This window comes from Chenopodium album, chromosome 4 (assembly GCF_948465745.1).
Source record: "Chenopodium album chromosome 4, dcCheAlbu1.1, whole genome shotgun sequence".
NCBI classification, from domain to species: Eukaryota; Viridiplantae; Streptophyta; class Magnoliopsida; order Caryophyllales; family Amaranthaceae; genus Chenopodium; species Chenopodium album.
In genome coordinates this window covers 65,743,973-65,769,270 of record NC_137837.1, presented here as the reverse complement: position 1 = coordinate 65,769,270, position 25,298 = coordinate 65,743,973, and the positions used below count along the sequence as shown (strand labels likewise).

The 25,298-nt window shown below is 36.5% G+C and overlaps 1 protein-coding gene and 1 pseudogene across 1 annotated transcript; both read left to right on the top strand.

The window, feature by feature from the left end:
* The first annotated feature begins 1,976 nt into the window (after window positions 1-1,976).
* On the top strand, window positions 1,977-9,809 carry LOC145627105 (uncharacterized). The gene is made up of 7 exons (XM_081679500.1): window positions 1,977-2,178; window positions 2,305-2,373; window positions 2,674-2,841; window positions 3,414-3,584; window positions 3,674-3,883; window positions 6,046-6,134; window positions 8,853-9,809. Exons 1-7 carry the CDS (start codon window positions 2,079-2,081, stop codon window positions 9,519-9,521), a joined length of 1,476 nt encoding a protein of 491 aa, XP_081535626.1. The 5' UTR covers window positions 1,977-2,078; the 3' UTR covers window positions 9,522-9,809.
* A 338-nt stretch (window positions 9,810-10,147) lies between these two features.
* Window positions 10,148-22,302, top strand: LOC145628034 (uncharacterized; annotated as a pseudogene).
* The last annotated feature ends 2,996 nt before the right edge of the window (window positions 22,303-25,298 follow it).

Sequence of the window (25,298 nt, the reverse complement as noted above, 5' to 3'; positions counted from 1 at the left end):
ATATGGCTAGGTGTTTCTAGATCTAATGAATGCGGAATTTTGTATTTGAGAAAAGGCTAGTTTAGAAAAAGAGAGAGAGAGAGAATAATCAAGAAAATCTTGATGAGAGTTGGTTATTGAAAAAGGGGAGATATGACCTCTATTTATAGGAAAAAAGAGGGTCGAAGAATTAAGAAAAGAATCCAAATTCGAATCGAAATAAAACTCGTAGACAGTAGTTTTTGCGGATTTTGTTTTTATCATATCTTTTGATCCACAAGTCCAAATAAAGCATATATTATGTCGTTGGAAAGCTCTTGAAGTCTACTTTCCAACCCAATTAAAATCAGATTAAAATATTTTGTATATAAAAAGATATAGCCGAAATAGTAGGACGGTATTAGTTTTGGATAAAGTTTCATGTCTCATTCATATCTTTTTCGTTATAGCTCGGATTTAATATTATAATATATCATTGGAAAGATAATTTAAAGATCTATCCAACCATATAAAATTTGGATAAAAAATATGAGGCACGAAAATAATATCTGACTGTCTTTGAACATGTTTAAATCCGAATAGAATTAGGACTTTAAAAAAAGGAAAGTTCTATAAAAAAAGGAAAGTTTATATTTAAATCAAATTCCTTAATCTTATCTTTTCAAAAAAGGATAATTAAGATATTTTAAAAACTTATAGAAGATTCTAATCAATCCTAATTAGTTTAGGAATAGGATTAAACCTTTGGACCCTCCTCATGATCATTGGGTCGTAGCTAAAATCCGGTTTGGGCCCAGTTTAGTATTTTGGCCATAACTTCCTCGATATTCATCGGAATTGGGCTTATAATATATCGTTGGAAAGGTCTTTGCAAGCCCCATCCAACTACACCACTATTGGACCCATATCATGGACCAACAAAACTAGATTGGCTGTTTTCTTAAAATAAAGTTTTCAAAAACAGGGAGAAGAGAAGAGAAATAAAACTTTCCGCAACGCTAGACCTTTCCACACTTCGTTTCATTCGATTATGATTCGACGTGAAAGGCACTCATCACCGGGTTTGGTTTTGGGGAGACACAAATGGGTGTCTACACGCGCGCAACTCTCTGATTCGCGCTGGGTGCCGTGCGCGCGCAACTTACTGAGTTGTGCTGGGATGCAGTTTGCCTTATACGAAAACGTGTTTTTAAAAATTCCATAACTTTTTATTGCAGAGTCGGATTAAGGCGTGTGAGATATCATTGGAAAGCTCTGAATGTTTACTTTCCAATTCCGTTGAAATTAGGTTAAAATATGTTATGGATCAAAAGTTATGGCTGTTGGAGTGCAAGGGTGTCGGTTTTAGGGCCCGTTTTAGTGTTTTGATCATAACTTCTTCGTTTTGGCTCGGAATTGGGCTTATAATATACCATTGGAAAGCTCTTTGAAAGGCTATCCACCTGTACAGGCCATGAATGGAAATATGATGGTTGTTTTATATGTTTGGCTCGGTTCAACAATGTAAGATCCATAGGATCGATTCATTGCATTTGCCGCATTTTGGTCCGTTATTAATCAAGTTTAAACATGCATGAGCACGTTTTAGGCCTAATTAGTAATCAGACAAGGCTATAAGATTACTTGGTCTCAAATATGAGAAAACTTACTTCATAATGCATTTTGTAGTCCATAAATACTTCAACTTTGATCTAACATGAAGAACGGATTTTTATAACATCATCGCACTTTCTTTCGGGACAAGAGGTCAAAAGTAGGTGTCTACACTTACGTGACGCATATACTTTGGATGATGATGTGGCGTTGTGACATAGCACACATACTTTGAACTTTTGAAGCATTTTTATTTTTTTTTGAGGAAAAACTTATTAAAGCCTTTTAATATAAAGTATAGATATGCGTAAAAAAAAATAAAAAAAAAAGTAAAAAATTTCACTTTGGGTGAGTGATGCATAAAGCAAAGGATTTTACTAATACGGAATAAATCGTAAAGGAGAGTGTGAAAGGAGTTGGAAAGTGTATAGTGTTCTACTACTACACCATTTCAGAATACCCAGAATCTTCAAATTCTCTCTCTTCTTCTATGTGATTCCTCAACAATGCGAACATTCTTCCTTTTTATTAATTTAATACCCTTTTTTCTTCTTCCCTTTTTCTCTCAATTTCCTGTTGCTACTGCTGTTGTTTCTACTCCTGCTGGTGATCTCTCTTTCTCTTTAAAACCCCAATTCAAATTAGATTTCTGTTATAATTTAGCTACCCATTTTAATTACATTATTACTTCGGATTTCATGTTTCTAATATTGTTTGTAATTTTTGGTGCAGGTCCATTGATTAAACACCTCTCTTCATTACTCAAATGGACTAAGAATTCCCCTAAATCATCCCAATCAGGTATATAAAATTAATAGTTTTTATTTTTTTATTTAATTTACTAAATTTAGTTATGTTAAATCATATGTTAGAGATTTAAAATGTTTGATGGTTGTTTATTATTTAGTGGATTTTTAGTTTTGTTGAATTTAAGTATGGAAATGTTTAATGGGTTTTTTTATTTAAATAATTTACTGACTCTATTGACATGTATTTATGTGTTAAAGCTTAATTTATTTGATGGGTGTGTATTATATAATGCATTTTTAGTGATGTTGAATTTTGTTTCGGAAAATCAAATGTTTGATGTATAATTTACAGATGGACCAGTAGTTCAGTTTGAGAGTGGGTATTTAGTGGAGACAATTGTAGAAGGGAATGCAATTGGAGTTGTACCCTATTCCATTAGGGTATCTCATGATGGAGAGCTCTTTGCTGTTGATTCAGAGGGTAGCAACATTGTGCGGATAACTCCTCCACTGTCACAGTGTATGATATTTTCATCACTCTCTTTGAATGCTTGTTTTCTGGGTTTTGTTTGGATTGTTTGTTTTTGTTCAATTTTGAACCATATTGTGCATGATTGGGAAAAAGGCTGTAACCTGTATGTAATGTTTTAAATATTGGCCCACGCTTGCGTTTGAAATATAAGACTATTTGTTTGTTTTGTTGATTTTTGTTCAAGCTTGATTCATATTGTGCATGATTTGAAAAGGGTTGTAAGGCTTGTAGCCAATTATACATGGATTCCATATGTCATGTATTGATGTGTAGCTTTTGGTCGAAGATCATTTATAGAATGTAGGACAATTCCTCTTGCAAACAGATGAATACCAAATTGTATTATTTAGGTCATGTTTGTGTAATTTGTGGTGCTAGCCAAGACAATTATACAGAAGATAACTAGTATATTTGGATGCTTACTTGTCTATACTTTGTGCAATAGATTGGTGAAGGGTTCATCTGAAAGTAATGTTAAGTGTTGGAAACTTGTAAAGAACAGGAATTTGAGTGTGCATCTTAATTAAATTCTTTTGTGCCATTGATTTTTCATGCTTCAGATAGTCGAGCAAGGCTAGTGGCTGGATCATTTCAGGGTAAAACAGGGCATGTGGATGGTAAACCAAATGATGCTCGTTTTAATCATCCTAAAGGGGTGGCCATGGATGATAAAGGAAATGTTTACATTGCTGACACTGATAATCTTGCTATCAGAAGGGTTGGAGAAGGGGGTATGTTCATTGAAAATGATATCAATATTAATCCAATTGGTTTATTTCACTCCTAATTGATTCAACCTATATTTGACAACTGTATGCAGGAGTGACAACAATTGCTGGAGGGAAGTCAAATGTTGCAGGATACACAGATGGGCCAAGTGAAGATGCAAAGTTCTCCGCAGATTTTGACGTGGTCTATGTGCCATCCACTTGCTCGTTGTTAGTTGTTGACAGAGGAAATGCTGCACTTCGGCAAATTTCTCTTAATCAAGAAGACTGTGATTCTAATTACAGTTCCATTTCAGTGTCAGGTGGGCTTCATGTCATCTATTGTGTATTGATTTCCTCAATCACTTGTGTATTGATCTCCTTAATCACTTGTGTTTGAAGTTTCCTTGCTCACTAGAGCTTCTTAATTTCTGAGATCTTGAGAAATTAAATTGTTGACCTTTATGATAACTGAATTCTCAGGCACTATATAAGAACCACTCTGTATCAAAATATTAATGGTGTTAGTAGCTACTCCCTCCTAGTAAAATTAATTTCTCAAATCCCTGTTCCACAAAAAAGCTTCTCATTTCTCCCTTGGGTTGGGTCCACGTGGTATTATAATGTTTTAATTTTCCTCTTTTTTCATTTTTATTTTTATTCTTCTCCCTTGTATTATTATGGTCCTCCCTTTCCCTCATCTCTATTGAAAAGATAACAAAACCTAATACCTTATATATTGATCACACTACAAATGCTCTCCTAAAACTCTTTGCCAATAGAAATGGAAAGATTTTGTGGGACAAAGGGAGTAATTTTTATACACAATATGAAATTTGTTAGCTTTAGTTTAAGTTGTATCATGGACTAGTATTGAAAGATGGCATGCAACATTATTATTGATATTATTAAATCACCTTTGATGTTACATGGATTATGTATAGTGACATTAATGTTGAATTAAAATTATGCCATAACTTATATTTGGAAGTAATTTGAACTAGCTAATATGACACATTGATAAATTGGAGGGAGTAAGTAATTAAGATAATATTTAGCTGACGATTTTGATGAAAAAGCTGAATATCATGTATTATGAATTATTAGTTCTTTGACTCTAATAATAAAATTTATGGGAGCAGTATTTCGATCATATTTCATAAGTGGAGGCTTGCTAAGTTTAGAGTGTGTACAAATTGTATTCATGTCTTAATGTACAGATGGTGCATAAGTCCATATAATAAAGTCTGTATGCTGGTCAAAGAAATAGTATTGTTAAGTAAGGTCTCACAATGTGTGGAAATGAAGAACCTAAATAGCCACAGTTGCAGTGAAAATTATTGTATGGCGGAGCGCTGCAGGGTCCTAAGGTCCAAAGTTATTAAAATCGGGATTCTACTTTGAATCGAAAGGGGCTATCGGAATCGAATCGTAAAATCGAATCGTAGAATCGTAAGATTCTACCGACATGCATAATCAAGATGTCAAATGTAAATTTAATTAAATATATTGAAATTATGAGTTTGAAACCTAATTATTGATAGATAATAGTTATTTAACCATTAAGCAATCAATACTTGATAATATTTATTTATAAAAACCTATATAAACATGTTTTTTACTTGTAAGGATTTTGCTAGTTTAGAAAAATAAGAAAAATATGTAAAATCGGGTAGAATCGTAAATCGAATCGTATGATATACATGAATCGTAAAATCGTAAGATTCTAAGATTTAAATCGGGATTTTAATAACAATGCTAAGGTCCATACATGCCAACAACATGTGGCTTTTAAAATTAGAGTCATGTGCACTCTAGTTTCTATAGATTGTTTCCATGGTGTTTGATTTATTAATTGTTTTAGGATGAGCAATGGCTTCTTAGTACTCAGTTCATTCTTCTATGCTCTATTCAGTTACTGCAGATACGTAATTATATAATTTTTTTAAAAAGGTGTGGGTGTGTTTGAGAGAGAGAGGTTAATAGAGTAAAAGAGTGTGTGTGGAAAGGTGTGGTATAAGAGGATAATAGGAGCAAAGTGAGTAGAGCAAAAAAGAACGGACAAAAAAGAAAGTGAATTGAACGGGTGGGTGTGTGTCTGTGTGTGTGTGTTGGGGAGGGGGGGGGGGGGGGTTGCGCGTGCGTGGAGAATTTTCCACATGAATGTCTTGTGTTGCGTTCTTATGTTTACTTGTTCTTATTGTCCTGCTTAGATTGTCAAAGGATTTATTTCTAATGGAAATTTTTCTAGTATGACAACAGTACTTCTAACTAGAGTTGCTTGTTGATGCTTGCACATGTAGCTGTGCACATTCTGTTTAAATTCAATTTTATTATGTTTTCATGAATTTGACTGAAGTTCTGATGTCTTTTGTTGTGCTAAAATAGCTGCTTATCTTTGAGCATCAAATATGATGGATTGTTTTTTTATGTTTGTGTTTTGGAACAAATTTTAATTAATTAACTGGTTCTTGTGTACTGTCAGATATCGTCATGGTCTTTGGTGCTATATTTGTTGGGTATGCCTCATGCTTGCTTCATCAGGGATTTGGACCTGCTTTTATCTCGAAATTTGTGAGTACTATTATCCAGCAATTTTTGTGTTTAAAAGGAGTTCATTGATTCACTTTATGTCTTGAACCCCCGTTCAAATTTCTTCTTTGCTTTAGTATCTTGGACTTGGATGCAAATTTTACTCGTTTTATTTTTATTTTTTATTTATAAATGTGCTTAATGTATGAATGCCCCCAACAAAAGTTCAAACCACTCCTAGCAAATTGGGCCAATTGACCATATTGGTATAAAAGTTAACACCCTTATGACAGATTGGTATGAAAGTTATTGCCGGCGACATATTGGTATAAAAATTAACATGTGACGACATATTGGTATAAAAGTCAACAAATTGCGACATTTACCCCTATTTTCTCGTCGGAGGATATGCGTATGATACACGCGCTTAATTTTAGTACTTTTTCTACTTTTATATTAATTTAAAAAAATTATGAAGTAAAAATCCAAAAAAAAAAAAAAAGTTGAAAGCCCAAAAGTGATGAGAAAGAAGCTAGGAGAAAACGAATAGGAAAGCTTGAACAAAGGGATATAAGCTTGAATGTATTGAGGGCGTTGGTCATTGAAGCATCACAAGGGTAGATTCTTCTTTTTTTTAAAAAAAAAGGAAAAATTGAAAAGAATAATCCCACCTTCAGCACATCTTCTCAAAATAATCCCACCTTTGCGAATTCTGGAAATAATCCCACCTTTATCTTGCATGTGCTTAAAATGATCCTTTTTACTTACAACCTGATTAATAGGTCAAATTTTTTTAAGTTTTAATATTTATTTTAATTTCTTTATCTCTCTCCTCCTACCTTCCCATCTCCTCCTCATCCCCTTTAATGGTTTCCCCACCATGACCACCACCACCATCCATCCATAACCACCACCACCGCCATCAATCCATAACCACCACTACCACCCCACCTGAAACCCCGAGCTCTCAAACCTAACCCCTCTGATCTGACCACCACAAAATCCCCTTAGTCCAACTGCTCACCCACACCGAAAGCCCCTACACCCGACACCCCCAGCAAGGCGCCACCCATTAGATCGAAACTCACCCAACTAGATCGAAACCCACCCCACTAGACCGAAACCCACCCCACTAGACCGAAACCCACCCAATTAGCTCGAACTTTAGCCCACTCGGAAACCCGTCACATTGGACCGAAACCTGTCCCACTAGACCGAAACCCACCCAACTAGATCGAAACACAACCGCACTAGACCTGCCTTAAAACCGACCTCCACCGGTACTTTGCGGGAAAGGGATTAGGGGTTGAAGCGGGATGTGGTGGTGGTGATGAATTAGGTGGGAGGGAATCCTGCGGTTAGGTCTGGTTGGTCGGCTTCTGGCTGTTCCGGCGGGCATCCGATCTTATGAGGGAGGGGTGGCTCTGGCAGGGCCGCAAAGCAAGGAAGAAGAAGTTTTTTTTTTCTTTATTCCCTTAATTTTTTAAAAAATAAATAAATACAAACAACCAATCAGAAGACAACACGTGGCAAAATACCTTCAAAACCGGTTACCAATTTCACTAATAGGTAAAAGGCTCATTTTGAGAATATGGGGTATAAAGGTGGGATTATTTCCAGAATACGCAAAGGTGGGATTATTTTGAGAAGATGTGCCAAAGGTGGGATTATTCTTTTCAATTTTTCCAAAAAAAAACACTCATATATATATTTTTTCTGATTATATTGTTGATTTACAAAGTTGTGGGTATAATTAAACAAATGAAGTAATAATGAAAGTTAGCGTCTACTAGTAATTATTGGTTTTGAAATTAAATAACTAATATTGAGATTTTGTTTATTGTTTATTAGTTCTCTGGGATTTTATCGTTTGATTGATTTATCAAAGTTATTGTATTGGAAGGGAAAAGGGAAAAATTATTATTTGGTGCTGAATAAGTATATTATGATAATAAATAAGATTGCAAAAGTAATTAAAACAAAATTTTGAAGTATACAACACGCTCTTTCATCCGAAGAAAAAATAGGGGTAAATGTCACAATTTGTTAATTTATATACCAATATGTCGCCACATGTTAATTTTTATACCAATATGTCGCCGGCAATAACTTATATACCAATATGTCATAAGGGTGTTAACTTATATACCAATATAGTCAATTGGCCTAGCAAATTGTTATGGTTAGACATCACCTTCTCAGAAATCAAGTTGAAAATTTTGTAGCTCATCAAGTTGTCAAAATCATATACCATGGCAAAAATCTGTCATGATTTTCCCTGTTTAACTTGTAGCTTATATGATTAGCAACTATTTTTGTGTGTGGATGTAAACACAGCTCGTTGGTTTACTACAACCTCATTGAAATTATTGCTTTTTCTAGTGGCTTGTATGTACAAAAGCTCCCAAAAAAAAGTTTAAACCACTTCCTAGCAACATGCAACTTTTAGATATCATTCCCTTTTTTCTATAGAATTTTTAGAGAATATGATTTTAGAACTCGTGTCCTCAAAAACACCTATGCAAACATTCTCCAATCCCTACCATTGTTCAAGTGGCTCGTGTTATGAATCTTATCCATCATAATGTTTCTGATATATTTTAATAATAGCTTCTCATGATACACTTCAATGTGGTTGGTGTTTTTTATTTGATCTGTATGAGCCTCAAAGTTAAAATTGTCTCAAGGAACTTTGTGGGTAAACATTACAAAGCTCGGATATTTAGTAATTCTCACTTGGCTTTCTATATCTTGCTGCAGCTACAATCTTCTGCGTCAGATGATCCACAAAAACTGCTCAAAGAGAAGCAAAATTCAATCCTGGAGAGTGTAAAGGAGGAACAAGTTCCTGCTGGATCTGGATGGCCTCCATTTGGACAGATGATAGGTGATCTTGGGAAACTAGCCCATGAGTCGCTGAGTAATGTCATTGTTCCCTTAATTCCCCCTCGTTTTAGCCCGAAAAAAGGACTCACTCCCTTGAAAGACGCTCTAAAGATGCCTGAAGATGGAGTACAGCCGCAATTGATAGCCCAAAAGCAGAGGACCCCTGTCCCAGTTTCTGAATCCTGGCAAGCATATGCTCCAGATACTACAGAAAAGCATTCTGAAGCAAAGACTTTGAAGATGAGATCAGCGTCTATGAAGGACCCTTCTTTGTCAAGCAAACACAGATCTTCCAAAAGACAAGAGTACTCAGAATTTTATGGTTCTAGTGAAGCCCCTCATAAAACTGGGCAGATAAGGTCTAAAGCACACAAGGAGAGGTCAAAGCATCGCCACCGAGATAAGAGTGGAGAAGTAAGTTCAGGGGCTCATGCACCTGAGCCTAAACCTGGTGAATATAAAGGGGTAAATTACAATGATCCAAGGTTTAACCCTTACAATGTGGGGAATAGGTATATGCCAGATGCTTCCTACCGCTATTAGACTGACTTTTTAACGGTTAGTGATGTCGGCATGTTATGGTATCAAATTTTGTATTTGCCATGATGTTGTATGGCTATCTTTACTTGGTCCTATTCTAAGAATGCGAGTGAAATTACATTTGAGATATCTGAGCTGCTCAAGATTACAAAAATCATTTATGGGTTCTGTAATAGATGTAAGAACTTCTCTGGGGCAGGTCTGTAGGCTGTATTCGTGTTGTATTTATCACTTCTGAGGAAAAATTACATAGCATATACTTCACTTCGGTTTCCCCATGCATATCCTTTATTTCGGGTTAACTATCTTATGTATTGTTTAGTGTCTTGTCTTGAATCTCTATTCTCTAATACCCATTTCCTTGCCATACATTCAATACTACAGAACTTGTGCAACAGTACAGAAGTAACATACAATATTCATTCTTCTAACAATTTATGTTTCTTCAATGTGTATTGAGTGTTTCCTCATGACATGTCTCAAGTAACGTTACCCTAATTCTTAGGCTTTTATATGCATCATCATTAAAGACATCCACCACACCTCCAACCATACAAGCGCACGAAATTGTGTGTTTTGAAAGTTCATCTGATCAATGAAATGTCTGTAGCTGTAAGCAGTACAGGAACATGAGAGGGGGTTTTAGAGCACTTAATCTTGTAAGACCATTTCTTCCATTTTTACCTCGAGTTGAAGAGCCGGATAAGGATAAGACTGTACCTTTCAAAGAGAAGGTCATATACACTGTGTTATCCCTCTTCATTCTCCTTGTTTGCAGCCAACTTCCTCTGGATGGCATCCATTCGAAATCTGGTTCAGATCCTTTTTACTGGATGCGACTCATTCTAGCCTCGAGTCGTGGGACTGTCATGGAGCTTGGCATTTCCCCCATAGTTACCTCAGGCATGGTGGTGCAAGTTTTGCTTGCTTCAGACATCTTTCAAGTAGATTACAGAGTTATGGAAGATCAGGAGCTCTTGTAAGTACCTTACCGAGTTATCTCTACTTCACAAATACACCATGTTTAACTTTTGCTAGGTTTAGCCTCATGACCTTACTATATACGATTATTGTTGTAGGAATGGTGCACAAAAGTTGCTGGGAATTCTTATAACAGCGGGTGAGGCTACTGCTTACGTTCTTTCTGGAATGTATGGAAGTGTTGCTCAACTTGGAGCTGCAAATTCAGTTCTTATAATTCTCCAACTTACTTTTGCTGGAATCATTATGTTGTGCCTCGACGAAATGCTTCAAAATGGATACGGTTTAGGCTCCGGAATCACCCTTTTCATGGCCTCAAATATTTGGTAAGGTAGTCTTATACACAGAATTTGCTAAATCACTCAAGTACAAGAGACTATAAATTTAACTAGAGAATAGAACAATGAATTTTTATATAGCGTGTTGTGTAAATGCATGCCTAAGCGAATCTATTTTTGTGTAAAGTGGATTACAACAATGTTTTGTGAAACCGAGGTGACTTTCCTATTTTTAAAAAGTGACTTCTTACTTTTATGCAACACAATAGATAACGGAGTTTTTTAATATGTTACAAAATATTGTAAGTCCGTCTCACCTAAGACTTGTATGGTTTACGCAGTGAAAATGTGATATGGATGACATTCAGTCCAGCAACAATCAACTTAGGGAGAGGGCCAGAATTCCAAGGGTCTGTCATTGCCTTAATTCACTTACTTATAACTCGTAAATGTTAGTGGATATAATTGTTATTCCTTTTGTATTCTGCCATTACCTTTGTATTCTATATTTATTGTAACTCTTGGTATACTTGAGAATAGGTTGTACATGATCACCTATATATTTTACCATAAGGAGAATACAGTGAATAAGGGGAATTATACAATTCTACATGGTATCACAGCCACCTAGGTTTTTCTTTTCTTTCTAACCTAGCCGATCTTGGTCTCTGTGCCTAACCGTCTTCCACCTTCTGCCACCCAACCGTCTTCTCCAATGGCTGGTGATGATGAACACCCAACTCCTCCTCCTCCTCCCTCCACCTTCCATCCGGCTTATGCCGTCAACAACATCAAAAACTTGATGAACATCACTCTTGATCAGGTGTAACACCCCAATAATTCTCCCATTTCCAAACCACTTACTTTAAATAAAAATAGAGGAGAACCATTGGCATGTTACCGCCACGTGTTAAAACGTTAAGGCTTTATCAAAGTATTGCAGCGGAAATCCAACTTACAACTTAAAATAATATAATTTAGAAAACCAATAAGTCAAAGCTTACAAATTGGAACCATAAAGGCCCTTATTAAAACCAAACCAATATTCAAAATCCCAAAACATAATTAAAATAGTAAAACATAAATAAGTTCAACACAAAGAACGAATACTCTCAATCACACCAATCCCTTGACAATGTGTATGTCAAATCCCCGAACTTCACATCATCAAGCTAATCTGTGCAATACTGCTCCCCAATAATATAAGTGTAATAATTGGATCATCACAGGGTCATTGAAAGGCGAAGTCCATGACCAAAAGAAAACACACAAAAGCACGCAATCAACAAAGCTGAGTACATACAAGCTACAATGCACAAAACCTGACATGCTCAACTACTTAAAGTAAATAAACATACAACTTGAATTCATTAATCAAGGCTCCACACTTAAAAAATTCAATTGACTCAACATACTTTCTAACCAATTCTAAACACTCGACTCTTTATATTTAATTTAATTAATTTAGTTTGGAGTAAGCAATAGACGAGGTTGTACAATCCACCAAATCATTTTGGTCCCAAATGACCATTTAAAATAAAAGTTTAGCGCGATGCAAGAATGGGCGCGACTCCATTCTCACAAAGTTAGTCTGGGATCCCATCATCTAACTTTCATTATAAAATAAAAATGTAAATACCAAAAGAAAAGAGGACATGTTGATCAAACAAGCCTCGAAAAGCCACGGGCTACCACCGTGCACCCCAACCCATAATTGTCAATACTCTAGAAGTGCACGCTTTCTAGAGTTTTATTGTTCATCCATGTTTCACTTTACGTGATTACAATTTTAATTAATAGCCGACTCAATCCAATAGACCATACATAAAAATCATACATCAATTTACTTTTAATCTTATTTAGGACAATGGTGATCACATCACAAATTGACCTTTAATTTCATTAAACTTCCAAATTATCCAAATTGTTGAACATAGTCAACTCACCTAGCCATTTCGTCTTAATCCACCTTTACTCAACATACTAACAAGTCATGATTGAGTAATAAAATAAATAACAACCTTGTGGAATAATTAATTAATTCATTCCACTTAAACCATTCAATTTCAATCCTTTAATAATCCAAATGTGGTTAACAAACCAATCCAATAAAAATATGCTTGTATCAACATTCCATACAAACAACTAATCCAATATAATTCAACATGTTTGCATTCATAATTTCATACAAACATAATCAATTCATCAAAACATGTCTCATAAACATAAGCACATGAATTAATTGAATGTATAACCAAACAATTTTCATCCAAGTGTTCTCTAATCATGAAACTAAGTTCTTTTCTTTGGTACCTAAACATGATACTACTTATAACGAAGTAGACATGTACGTACCTCGTGTAAACAATCCTTTGTGCCACTTTAATCACTTAAAAGTCTCCTAAGGAATAATCACTTCCTAGAAAACAAGCAACAACAATAAATTAATACTTAACCAAATTTCCAGCATTATAATTTAGATTAAACTTCCTCAAAACTTCATTAAAAACATGTTTTTATGCTTAATTAATCAATAGAAATACAATAGGAATAAAAGCCCCAAATTAATTGCTCATTAGAACCCTAAAATCCCAATTTGAACCAATTAAAACCCTAGGTTTTATAATCACAAAATCTGAAATTTTATAACATAATTAAAATCTGAAATTATTAGTTTAAAACCTCAAAAACATGATTTTGATACTAAAAATATAATCTTTATACCACAAAATCAAAACCCAAAACTTATACGTTAAAATTCATAAAAGGTAAATAAAACAAAGGGGGAAGGAGATGAGATAGCCACGGTGGCTGGCTGGTGGTCCGCCGTCGAGCAGGGGGCGGCAGCGCCGGAATCCGGCCAAGGAAAGTGGCGGCAGCAAGCACTTAGTGGGCGGCAGTGAGGTCTTTCTCACGTGAAGGAGGAAAGAAAGAAAGAAAAAGAAAGAAAAAGAAAAAAAAAATAAAGGAAAAATAAAGAAATAAAATAAAGAGAAAAGAATTTATTAACCTTTTTGTGTGGGGAAAAATTTTGGGGTGTATGGGGTATTTATAGGAGAGAGAGTGGCGTAGGGTAAGTAGTAAAATTGGGCCTCAAAAATTAATGGGCCAATTAAGTAAGTAAAGTGGGTTAGGTTTGTTTGTTGGACATAAATTATAGAATGATGGTCCATAAAAATCATATTGTAATAAAAATAATTTTCAACCCAAAATAATTTGAAACTTTTGAAATTAAATTCCGGAAAAATACAAATAAATATTATAAATAAAATATAATTTCATTTATAATATATTTAAAAATACGGGGGATTTTATCAGGACGAAGGGTAATATGCTACTTGGGTTGAACTATTTCAAATACAAGCATGTGCATTCAACGTACTCGATCATATTGACAGCGACGTCTCTCGACCAGCCGACATCGATGATGCTACATGGAAGCGACTTGATGCTATTGTCAAGCCGCAGTGGATTTATGGTACAATTTCAAAGGACTTGATTAACACGATCATGAAACCTGGGGCTACAGCTCTCGAGCTTTGGGGTCGCCTTGCCGAGATATTTCATGATAATAAGCACACCCGTGCTGTGTACCTTGAGGAGCAGTTCAATGGTACTCGCCTTGAGAATTTCGCCAATATGACTGAATATTGCAGGCAAATCAAATTGCTTGCGGATCAATTGAGTAATGTCGACAATCCGGTCTTCGAAAAAAAGATGGTCCTTCAACTCATCTCCGGACTCCCTAGGGGCGAGTATGACACGGTTGCCGCAATAATTCAACAATCTGATCCCCTTCCTAGTTTTAATCAGGCTCGGTCCCGATTCTTATTGGAAGAAACTAGGAAATCCAAACAAGAATAGCATGGTCAACATGCTATGGTTGCTCAGCAGTCTCATGCTAATAACACCACCACGCAGGCACCACAACAATCCTCTGACCATTAGCCACGTGGCGGTGGGCATGGTGGTGGTAGGGGACGCGGCCGCAACAATGGGCGGAATGGCAGGGGACGTGGTCGGGGAGGAAAATCTCAGAATAATTCCAACCCACACCATCAACAACAAAATAACAATTACCAGGCCAAGGCCCAATCCGCACCACAATGGGGAGCCTGACCTCAATGGCAGCCTCCTTCATATGGGCAGTGGGCTTCTCCACCTTGCCCATATCCTACTGGGCCGGCCCCATTTTCCAGAGACAGCAAGCAGGTGTTCTAGGTCCACGGCCAGCACAAGCTTACTTCACTCCTGGTCCACCTTCAGCCTATGGCCCACAAATGAGCCCACTTATGAGTCCAACCGAATTGTGGCAGGCATACAGCTCCATGAGCCTTCAAACTCCTGACAATGGGTGGTATATGGACACGGGCGCAACATCTCATCTCACTCATGATTCGGGTAATTTTCTAAACTGTTCACTTTGAGCAATCCTCAGTTTATTTTGGTTGGCGATGACAAACGCATTCCTATTCATGGTTATGGCAATACCTCCACACCTACCCCTCCTTCCAACTGAAACATGTGTTATATGTTCCTAACATCATTAAAAATCTCATTTCCGTCCGAAAATTTACAAGTGATAATTCTATTTCGGTTGAGTTTGACCCTTTTGGTTTTTTTGTGAAGGACCTTCATACGGGGACAATTCTAGCGAGATGCAATAGTGTGGGGGACCTATATCCTTTCTCTACCGCTTCTGCTACAAATGGTTCACACCAACTCTCTCTAGATGCTATCTCTCCTTCAACTTGGCACCATAGACTCGGACACCCAAGTGCACCTGTTTTTTATTCTCTTAAGAACCGTAATTTGATCAATTGTAATAAGAGAATTAATTCTCCATTTTGCTATTCATGTCCTTTGGGAAAACATGTACGACTTCCTTTTAAGTCTTCAACTAGTGTTACTTTCTCTCCTTTTGATATTATACATGTCGACTTATGGGCATCTCCTATCCTTAGCAAATTGGGTCATAAATATTACTTGGTGTTGCTTGATGATTTTACTCACTTTCTTTGGGTATTTCCTTTAAAGTTCAAATCACAAGTCTTTGATATTTTCTTGAACTTTCGAGCCTATGTAAAAGCTCAATTTGAGAGGGACATTAAAACCTTTCAAAGTGATTATGGTCGTGAATTTGATAACTCCCCCTTTCGCAATTTCTGTGCCACAAATGGTTTGGTTTTCCGGTTTTCTTGCCCCAACACTTCCTCCCAAACGGAAAGGCCGAACGCATAATTCGCACCATTAACAACATGACTCGTACTATTCTTTTTCATGCTTCTCTCCCTCTATCTTTTTGGGTTTATGCAGTTAACGTGGTAGCTTACATTCTAAATATTTTGCCCACTACTACCTTGCACAACAAAACCCCAACCGAGGTTCTCTATCGAAGGGTACCGTCTTATGACCATCTCCGCACCTTTGGTTGCCTTTGCTACCCAAATCTCTCCGCTACCTCTCGTCACAAACTTGCCCCACGGTCTACTCCTTGTGTCTTCTTGGGCTACCCTACTAACCATAGGGGCTATTTGTGTTATGACCTCTCCTCTAATAAAATTATCACCTCAAGGCATGTCACTTTCGTTGAGGATAATTTTCCTTTCTCCAACCTTCAACAATTCAAGTCTACTGACTATGATTTTTTGGATTCAAGTGTTTCTGCCATCCCTCTCTATTTACAAACACAACAACAAGCCCAAGCCCAAAACACTCCCACTAACCCACAAAGCCCACCCATCTCGCCTCCCCCTTTAAATGGTGATGGGCAGCATAATCCGTAGGTGGGCCGCGACCCAAGTCACGCTGCCACTGCCTCCCTACGAACTACCCAGCCAGCAAGCCCACCTCTCTCTCCCTCCGGCCCAACTTCTCCTATACACCAGTTTGGGCCTCTATCTCCCAACCCAAATCCAAATCCCATTCAACCCACTCCTCAACCTCAGCCATCTGTTATTCCAACTCACCCTATGAGCACTAGAGCAATGCATGGCATTTTTAAGTCTAAGGTTCCTTTTAATCTGTCCACTCAGGCTATCTCACCTATTCCTAAAAATCCAAAATTGGCCATGCTTGACTCGAATTGGAATGCCGCCATGACTGAGGAATTTAATGCTCTCAATGAACAACATACTTGGGACCTTATTCCCCGACCAAGTGGGGTCAATATCATTCGATGCATGTGGTTGTTTAAACATAAATACAGGGATAATGGAGATTTGGAGAGGTACAAGGCTAGACTTGTTGTCAATGGCAAGTCTCAACAGGTTGGGATTGATTGTGATGAGACATTTAGCCCGGTTGTAAAGCCGGCCACTATTCGATCTGTTTTGAGCATTGCCTTGGGGAAAGATTGGCCCATTCACCAACTTGATGTTAAAAATGCGTTCCTTCATGGTAACCTCAAGGAGACAGTCTACATACATCAACCTCCGGGATTTGTTGATCCTAAAGCTCCTACTCATGTTTGTCGGCTCAACAAGGATTTATATGGTTTAAAACAGGCTCCGAGAGCATGGTACCAACGGTTTGCTAGTTATCTTTTGCACATTGGCTTTGTGTGTAGCAAGAGTGACAATTCTTTATTCATCTTTAATTAGGGTACTTCTACTGCATATCTCCTTTTGCATGTAGATGACATTGTGCTCACCGCATCGTCCGAGGCTCTTAAGTCCGAGATTATTGGGCTCCTTAAATCCGAATTTGCAATGTCGGACCTTGGGAAGCTAAATTATTTTTTGGGCCTTTCCGTGACTAGGAAACCTAGTGGCATGTTTCTAACCCAACAAAAATATGATGAGGACATTATTTTAAGAGCTAATATGGGAAATTGCAAGCCGGTCTCAACTCCAGTGGACTCCAAGTCTAAGTTAAGTGCTCTTGATGGCAAGCCCATGGATGATTCTTCCTTGTACTGTAGCCTTGCAGGAGCTTTGCAATACCTCACCTTCACATGGCCGGACATTGCATATGTCGTTCAACAAATTTGTTTGTTTATGCATGCCCCTCGTGAGCCACACTACAATGCCCTCAAGCGTATAATTCGGTACATCAAGGGTACCGCTGATCATGGCCTTCACCTATATCGGTCTCCACCTAGCAGCCTTGTCTCTTATACGGACGCTGATTGGGGCGGCTGTCTGGATACACGGCGGTCAACATCTGACTATTGCGTTTATCTCGGGGATAATCTTATCTCTTGGTCTGCCAAACGACAACCTACCTTGTCCAAGTCAAGTGCCGAAGCAGAATACCGTGCCGTCGCTAATGTGGTTGCGGAAACTTGTTGGCTTCGTAACCTACTGTTGGAGCTGCATTGCCCTATTATGCGGGCCACTCTCGTCTACTGTGACAATGTCTCGGCAGTCTATTTGTCTAGCAATCCCGTCCAACATCAACGAACAAAATATATAGAGATGGACATCTATTTTGTTCGTGAGAAGGTTGCCACGGGTCAAGCACGGGTTCTTCATGTTCCTTCATCGTACCAATACGCAGACATTTTCACCAAGGGTTTGCCACGACAGCTCTTCTTGGAATTCCGAAACAATCTAAGCGTTCGGCCACCTCCCGCTACGACTGCGGGGGTGTGTTAGTGGATATAATTGCTATTCCTTTTGTATTCTGCCATTCCCTTTGTATTCTATATTTATTGTAACTCTTGGTATACTTGAGAATAGGTTGTACATGATCACCTATATATTTTACCATAAGGAGAATACAGAGACTAAGGGGAATTATACATTTCTACAGTAAAGACAAAGCTCGAGCTCTTAGAGAAGCATTTTATAGACAAAATCTCCCAAATGTAACAAATTTGTTTGGAACCCTTTTGATCTTCTTCATAGCTGTCTATTTCCATGGATTTCGAGTAATTGTGCCCTTAAAATCAATGAATGTTAGGGGAAAAAAAGGGTTTTACCCAATCAAGCTGTTTTACACCTCTAATATGCCCATCATTTTGCAATCCGCTTTTGTCACCAATGTTTACTTCTTCTCTCAGGTAAGTTATCTGACTTATATACTTGTTTTGGCAGAACTTGATTTAAATTAATACATATTATTGATTATATCTCATCCTTCTATAGCTAGTTGATGTGTAGTCGTTGACAACCTCTCATTTTACTTTCGTTTATCAACTTCTTTAAATATTCTTTTTAGTATACTTTTTTTTAAAATAGTACTAGGATGTGTGTTAGTGTGAGAAATTTCAATATTGGATTATAGGCACTTAATTCATAAGTTGAAATAATATATATAAATCGAAAAAAAAGACCCTACTCCATTCTTCAATATTACAACAATCATCTTTTACAAAAGTTTCACAAATATTATGAAGTATAACACTTCCTTCAAAGAAAATTTAATCTCTTTTTACACTGCAAACATTCAAACATTTCAAATTTCTTTCTTCACATGGTTTTTGTGATCTCTCTTGTATTTAACCCATTTTTTAGATTTTGTGCTTTCTCCCGTATTGCATTACGTTCAGAACAAATGAAGTGTATATAGTTGTTATGAAAACTGTGAATTTATGAAACTTATTTGTACATTGAATTTATATTGAGTTTGTTTCTGTTGATATAAAGCTTCTTTATAGAAAATTCGGTGGCAATTTCATAGTAAGCCTGCTTGGGAAATGGAAGCAATCCGAGCTTTTTGGCGTGTCTGTTCCAGTTGGTCTGTTGGTGGTCTAGCATATTATATTACTACTCCTCTAAGGTAATCTAAATTTTGCTCTGGGGTTAAATTCGTCTCAATGTAAATTTTCCACATAAAAAAAAAGTCTTTCAACTATAACCGAACAGAGAAAGCACATTGAACTGAATGTAACAAGATATATGAGTATAATATCATCTTATAGACAAATAAAGACTTCAAAGTAATATTTCAAAAAATTTATGCAAAAAACTATAACAAGACGATCTTTAAAGTATGCAAGTAATTATATTAGTTGATACGTTTTGACTTTAAGATCTATTCACATTTGGTTTTATTTACAATTTACTTATTAGTTATTACTAAGGTTTGACATTAATCACATCATGCTTACTTTGTAAACATTGTGTCAACTAATACAAGTATAAACCAGAGGATGGGACTTCGTATGATTATACGAGTATAATAATGTACGAAGTATATATCATTTTAGTCCACTACTAGAAAACAGGAAAATAGCGACGGAATGGTTCCGACGGACACTAAAATCCGTCGGAAAACACATATATTCCGACGAATTTTAGTTTCGTCGAAATTTTCCGACAGATTTAACAATTCCGTCGGAAATCCGTCGGAATATATGTGTTTTCCGACGGATTTTTCCATCGTAATTATCCATTTCCGACGGATTTAAAGTCCGTCGGAAATTTCCGACGGATTTTTCCGTCGTAATTATCCATTTCCGACGGATTTAAAGTCCGTCGGAAATTTCCGACGGATTTTTCTGTCGGAATATATTTTTTAAAAAAAAAAACATTTTTTTTAAACCCTAAAGCTTCCTCCGCCTCCTTTTATTCATTCTCCTTCTCTCTCTTTCTCTCAATCGCTCCTCTCTTCTTCTCCTTCAATCAGCCCCTCTTCTCCTTCTCTCTCTTTATTTCTGCTCCTCTTCTCTTTCTTCATCTCTCTCTTTCCTCTTCTTTCCCCCTTTTCGACAATAACCAACACCACCATAATCACCAACAACACCACCACAATCGCCCTTTCTCTCTCTTCTCATGATGAGTAAAGCAAATTAAAGGTTTTGAGGCCAAATTCGTCCATTTAAAGCCTAGATCTAGACTTTAAATGGCCGAATTTGACCTTGTTAAACCGTTTCCATGGTGAAATTCGAAGCATATTTCAATTTAAGGTATGTTTTATATTTTAAATTTTCGATTTTGTTTCTGTTATTTTATTATTATTATTATTATTTGGATTTCGATGGTGGTACGTGGTGGGTGTGGCTTGTGTGGTGGTTGGAAATGGTTTTTTGGATTTCGTTGAGGCTGTTTTGGTGTCACGGTGGGTGGTTTAGGTGGACTGTGGTGGGTGGGTCGGGTTTAGGTAGACCATGGTTGGTGGGTTTAGATCTAGGTTTAGGTGGGGCGTTGTTCGGGTTTAGATTTGGGTTTGGTGGGTTGGTGGTGTGTGGTGGGTGGCGCTGGCCGGGTTAGGTTTGTGGGGGGTGGTTTGGGCTTAGGTGGGTTTAGCCGTTTAAGTGTGTTTAGGGTTTAGGGTGGGTGTGTGGTGGCCGCTGGGTTAGGTGTGTGGTGGGTGAAATGCGATTGGAGGTGGTGATACGCCGTGCCAGTGGTGGCGCGGCGTATTTTTTTAAATTTCAGAAAAGCAATTTCCGACGGAAATTCCGTCGGAAATTTTCGACGGAATTGAATCCGTTGGAATTTTCCGACGGATTGTTGCAGTACCTGAAATTATTTTTCCGGCGGAAAATTCCGTCGGAAAAGTTCATTTTTCCTACAACTTCTTTTCCGACAACCTCTTCCGACGGAATTCCGTCGGAAACCCTATTTCTGACGGATTTCAGGGTGTTTCCGACGGAATTTTTCCGTCGGAATTTAGCCTATTTCTAGTAGTGGTCTGATTATAATCTTGTCATCTTCTTTGCAACCAATTAGTTAAGGATATACTCCCAAGCAAAGCTTGGTGGAGTAGGTGGGGAACTCACTTTGTGACTTTGAGTTCACGAGTCCAAGCTCCACCAACTACAAAATGCTTGGCAATAATACCTCCCCCTCTACTTTCAAGCGATGACCTGCGGGCTGCGGAGCTTGGCTGATGATTGTGATTGAACATAATGTGTGATGCAAAAATTGTGTGTATGTAGCTTGGCTGGTGTAGTAGAAGACCCATTCCATGCATTATTCTACACCGTATTGATGTTGTCAGCTTGTGCATTATTCTCTAAGATTTGGGCTGAAGGATCTGGATCTTCTGTCGAAGATGTTGCCAACCATTTAAAGGTGTGCAATTCGGGAATTGATTTTGGCACACCCTAAATTAATTTAGGCACACCCCTATGTGAGAAGAGCATAGAAAACTGTGCTCTCACATAGGGGTGTGCCAAAATCAATTTAGGGTGTGCCAAAATCATTTCCCGCTATATTATAATTGAACAACATTTTTATACAACTAATAGCATTTGTTTTTTATATATTACGGAGTGAATATTTAAAAAATGTTACCTACAAGAATATTACAATTAACTTTATTAATTACCGTTTACCAAACATGTTGTTAGTGTAAAATATATGGTGTGTATATATACTACTAATAGTCTAATACGTGGGAAATAATTGAAATGCAGGAACAAAATGATGATACCAGGCCATAGGCAATCAAGCATAATGTACAAAGAATTGGACAGATACATACCAACAGCAGCTGCATTTGGTGGGATTTGCTTAGGTGCTCTCACAATTTTGGCTGACTTATTAGGTGCAATTGGTTCTGGCACTGGTATTTTGCTAGCTATTTCCATCATTTATCAGTATTAGGAGGCATTTGAGAGAGAAGGTTATTGATCTTGATATTTTAGGGATGTAATTTAATTTCAACTGAATTTTGTTTGCTAAATCAGTAGAATAAAATCTTAAATCACATATTCCATATCCATATTATTTCGGTTAAAATAATGTGTTCAAGACTTTAACCTTTATCTGTGGGATGAAGACTGTACGAATCAAAAGTGAGTTGGGCTGAAGTCACCTGTACAAAAGAGCGCATTAATTGGCTTCGGGGATGTGTCCGAGGAAACCCCTACAATACCTAAGTCACTATGTGTGATTGAAGTTCAAGGAGAGAATTCAATGCATGAGTATTTGTAGATACCTTGATTTGGTGTTTATTTGGCTGTTTATAGTTTTATACCTTAATAATATGGACCTCATAGCATGTGGGTTGGCCTTGCAAATACTTTCTTCATTTCTTATTATTACTTTTTATACATGGAAGTTTCAATTTAGATGCATCATTTTCCCTTTTAGTCAATATATTTTCTCTATCTTTCTCATATTATATGGATCATCTTCTAAAAATTGATTCGCAATTTCAAAAGTGATGCATTTAATAAAAAATTAAAGAAGTAGATTGCTTTGACGACTTGATGCTTCATTGGACTTTTAAGCTGGAGGAGTCTCATGGACTGATTCGGCTTTTGGGTCATTTAAGCTAGTGGAGTATTATTTGTTCACTCTTAATTTGAATATCGTTTTCTAAATTTCTAATTTATTTATATTTCCTGAGATCAATATTATTTACAATTTTACATAGTAAACTATTTTGCTTTCGTAGAACTACAAAAATACAATTAGGCCTTTTTTTTTTTTAAAAAAAAAAAAATTTCTCTCTCATTAGTACTTTTTGTTATCTCTCACTCTCGTTAGCAACCACTTGAGTTATCTCTCACTCTCGTTAGCAACCACTTGGGTTATCTCTCACTCTCATTAGTCCTTTTTGTTAACATTGTTGTATTCACCAAGTAGTTGATTCAGTATTATGTATGCAATATTATATTTAGTATATTTTAAAACTCATTTAAAATATAAATGAGCACAGAGGGAACACATAATTCATACTTTATGTATAATTAAATATTTAAATAAATGAATGAAAATCGCCCAAAACAAATTTGGAAAGAAAAATGTTAACAATATATTATTGCTCAATTTGAACCCTAAACTCACTAGATCTAGGTGTGGTTTTGAATTTTCTTACACCCAATAAGTCTTGCTCATATCTAGGTTTACATTTAGAAAAAAAAAAAGTTTCAAGTCTTAGCCTAACTAAACTTGATCTGAATTTGATCAATTACCATCCCAAGCCGAGGTAAATAAGTTGGTACTCCGCACTGTTTATTTATGTTAAGGAGAACGAGCTTGATCAAATATTAACACTCGTAGTTTTTTAGTCTAATATATTTTGCAAGCTGGACACTTTAAAGGAGTGACATGAAAAGGATAAGAGATTATCACCCCTAAGGCTCAATGATAGAGGTGATCATTGGGCGAGCCTTTCCGGGCCAAAGATAAAAAAAATTATGTCCACTTCTTGGGCCAGGCCGAGCCAAGCTTCGGGCCAAATTTTTTGTGCCCAAACCCGCCCAAATTGGTTGGGCCGTGTGGGTTTTTCGGGCCGGGCATAAAAAATCAACTAAATATGCGCAAAAGTGTGTTCCCAAACCCGTTCAAAAAAATTAATTTTTCGGGCCGGAAAAATCTACCCAAAACCCGCTCAAAATCGGGCCGGGCCGGGTTAACCTTGATCACCTCTACTCAATGATCATGAAAAGATTCGATCAACTTTATAAGGTAAATTTCTTACCAGCTATACGGTTATACCAAGCCTTATATTTTTTTTGTTTATCCTGTACATGGTATGGACTAAAATGTGTGGCAACCACTTTGAGACAAAGAAAGTTGATTATTCTGTATTCAACTTGAAAATAGGATTGGTGGGGGCTCCAAAGCATTCCTTTCTTCCTCTGCTCTCCACTCGGAGTTACAGGCGTTGTTCTGGGCTCTTAAGTCTACTGCCCGTCGTAATTTCAGGAGTTTGTTGATTTATACGGACTGCTTGACTATGTTATCTTTTTTCCAAGACAGAAGAGGTTGGGATATTTCTTATTGCTGGTTGATTTAGGATATTACAGATTTCATTAAAAGGTTCTCAGCTTGTGAACTTAGAAAAGTCCCTCGTCAATGGGTTGCTCCTGCTCATTGGTTGGCCATTCAGGATCGCCGTCGTCATTTTTTACTTTGGTCCTTTTAGTTGTTTTTTTTGTTTTTCTTTGTTAGTTCGTCTTGTCAAAATATATATATATATATATATATATATATATATATATATATATATATATATATATATATATATATATATAGGAAATATGGACCCCGGCATTAACAAAGAAGCTCAAGATTCATCCATGAGACCATGACATCACATGAATACAAATCTAACTCTTTAATCAATTTAATTATCTATATATTTAATTATTTATTATTGTCCTACTTTTTCACAAATAAATTTTTTCAATATACGGAGTACATTTTTAAACATGATTATCTTAAATTTAATTTTTAATTTTAAAACTATAAATAAAGATGAATCAAACAAGATAACATAGTTATTTATTTATTCATTATGTATTTATTAAGAAAGTATTTGTTTCCATTCGCATTGGAGCTTACAAAGAATTCACTAAAAAATTTGGGAAGTTGTACTTGTATGTTTTTTGTACTTTAAACGCCTTTATCATCCTATGAGTTTAATTTGTTGACAACAGACCGTGTCTTGAGTAGTTGAGTATGACATCTTTGATTCTTTGTGGACATATGATTATCTAATATCTTTTCATTATTAAGAGTATCATATTATGATGTACTTCTATTATATTTTATGTAATCCAGATTTCAGCATCAAAATTTTTAATTCTTATAGTGAGACTCAAGTTTGAGCATTAAAATATAAAATGAGTTTTTTTTTTTTTTTTTTTTTGAAACCAAGTTAGTACCCATTTTAT

Excerpts from the sequence above, each read along its gene's own strand:
- LOC145627105 (XM_081679500.1), top strand. The coding sequence starts at position 2,079 with ATGCGAACATTCTTCCTTTTTATTAATTTAATACCCTTTTTTCTTCTT. Across the intron at positions 2,179-2,304 it reads TGTTGTTTCTACTCCTGCTG|GTCCATTGATTAAACACCTC; the intron begins GTGATCTCTCTT and ends TTTTTGGTGCAG. Across the intron at positions 2,842-3,413 it reads AACTCCTCCACTGTCACAGT|ATAGTCGAGCAAGGCTAGTG; the intron begins GTATGATATTTT and ends TTCATGCTTCAG.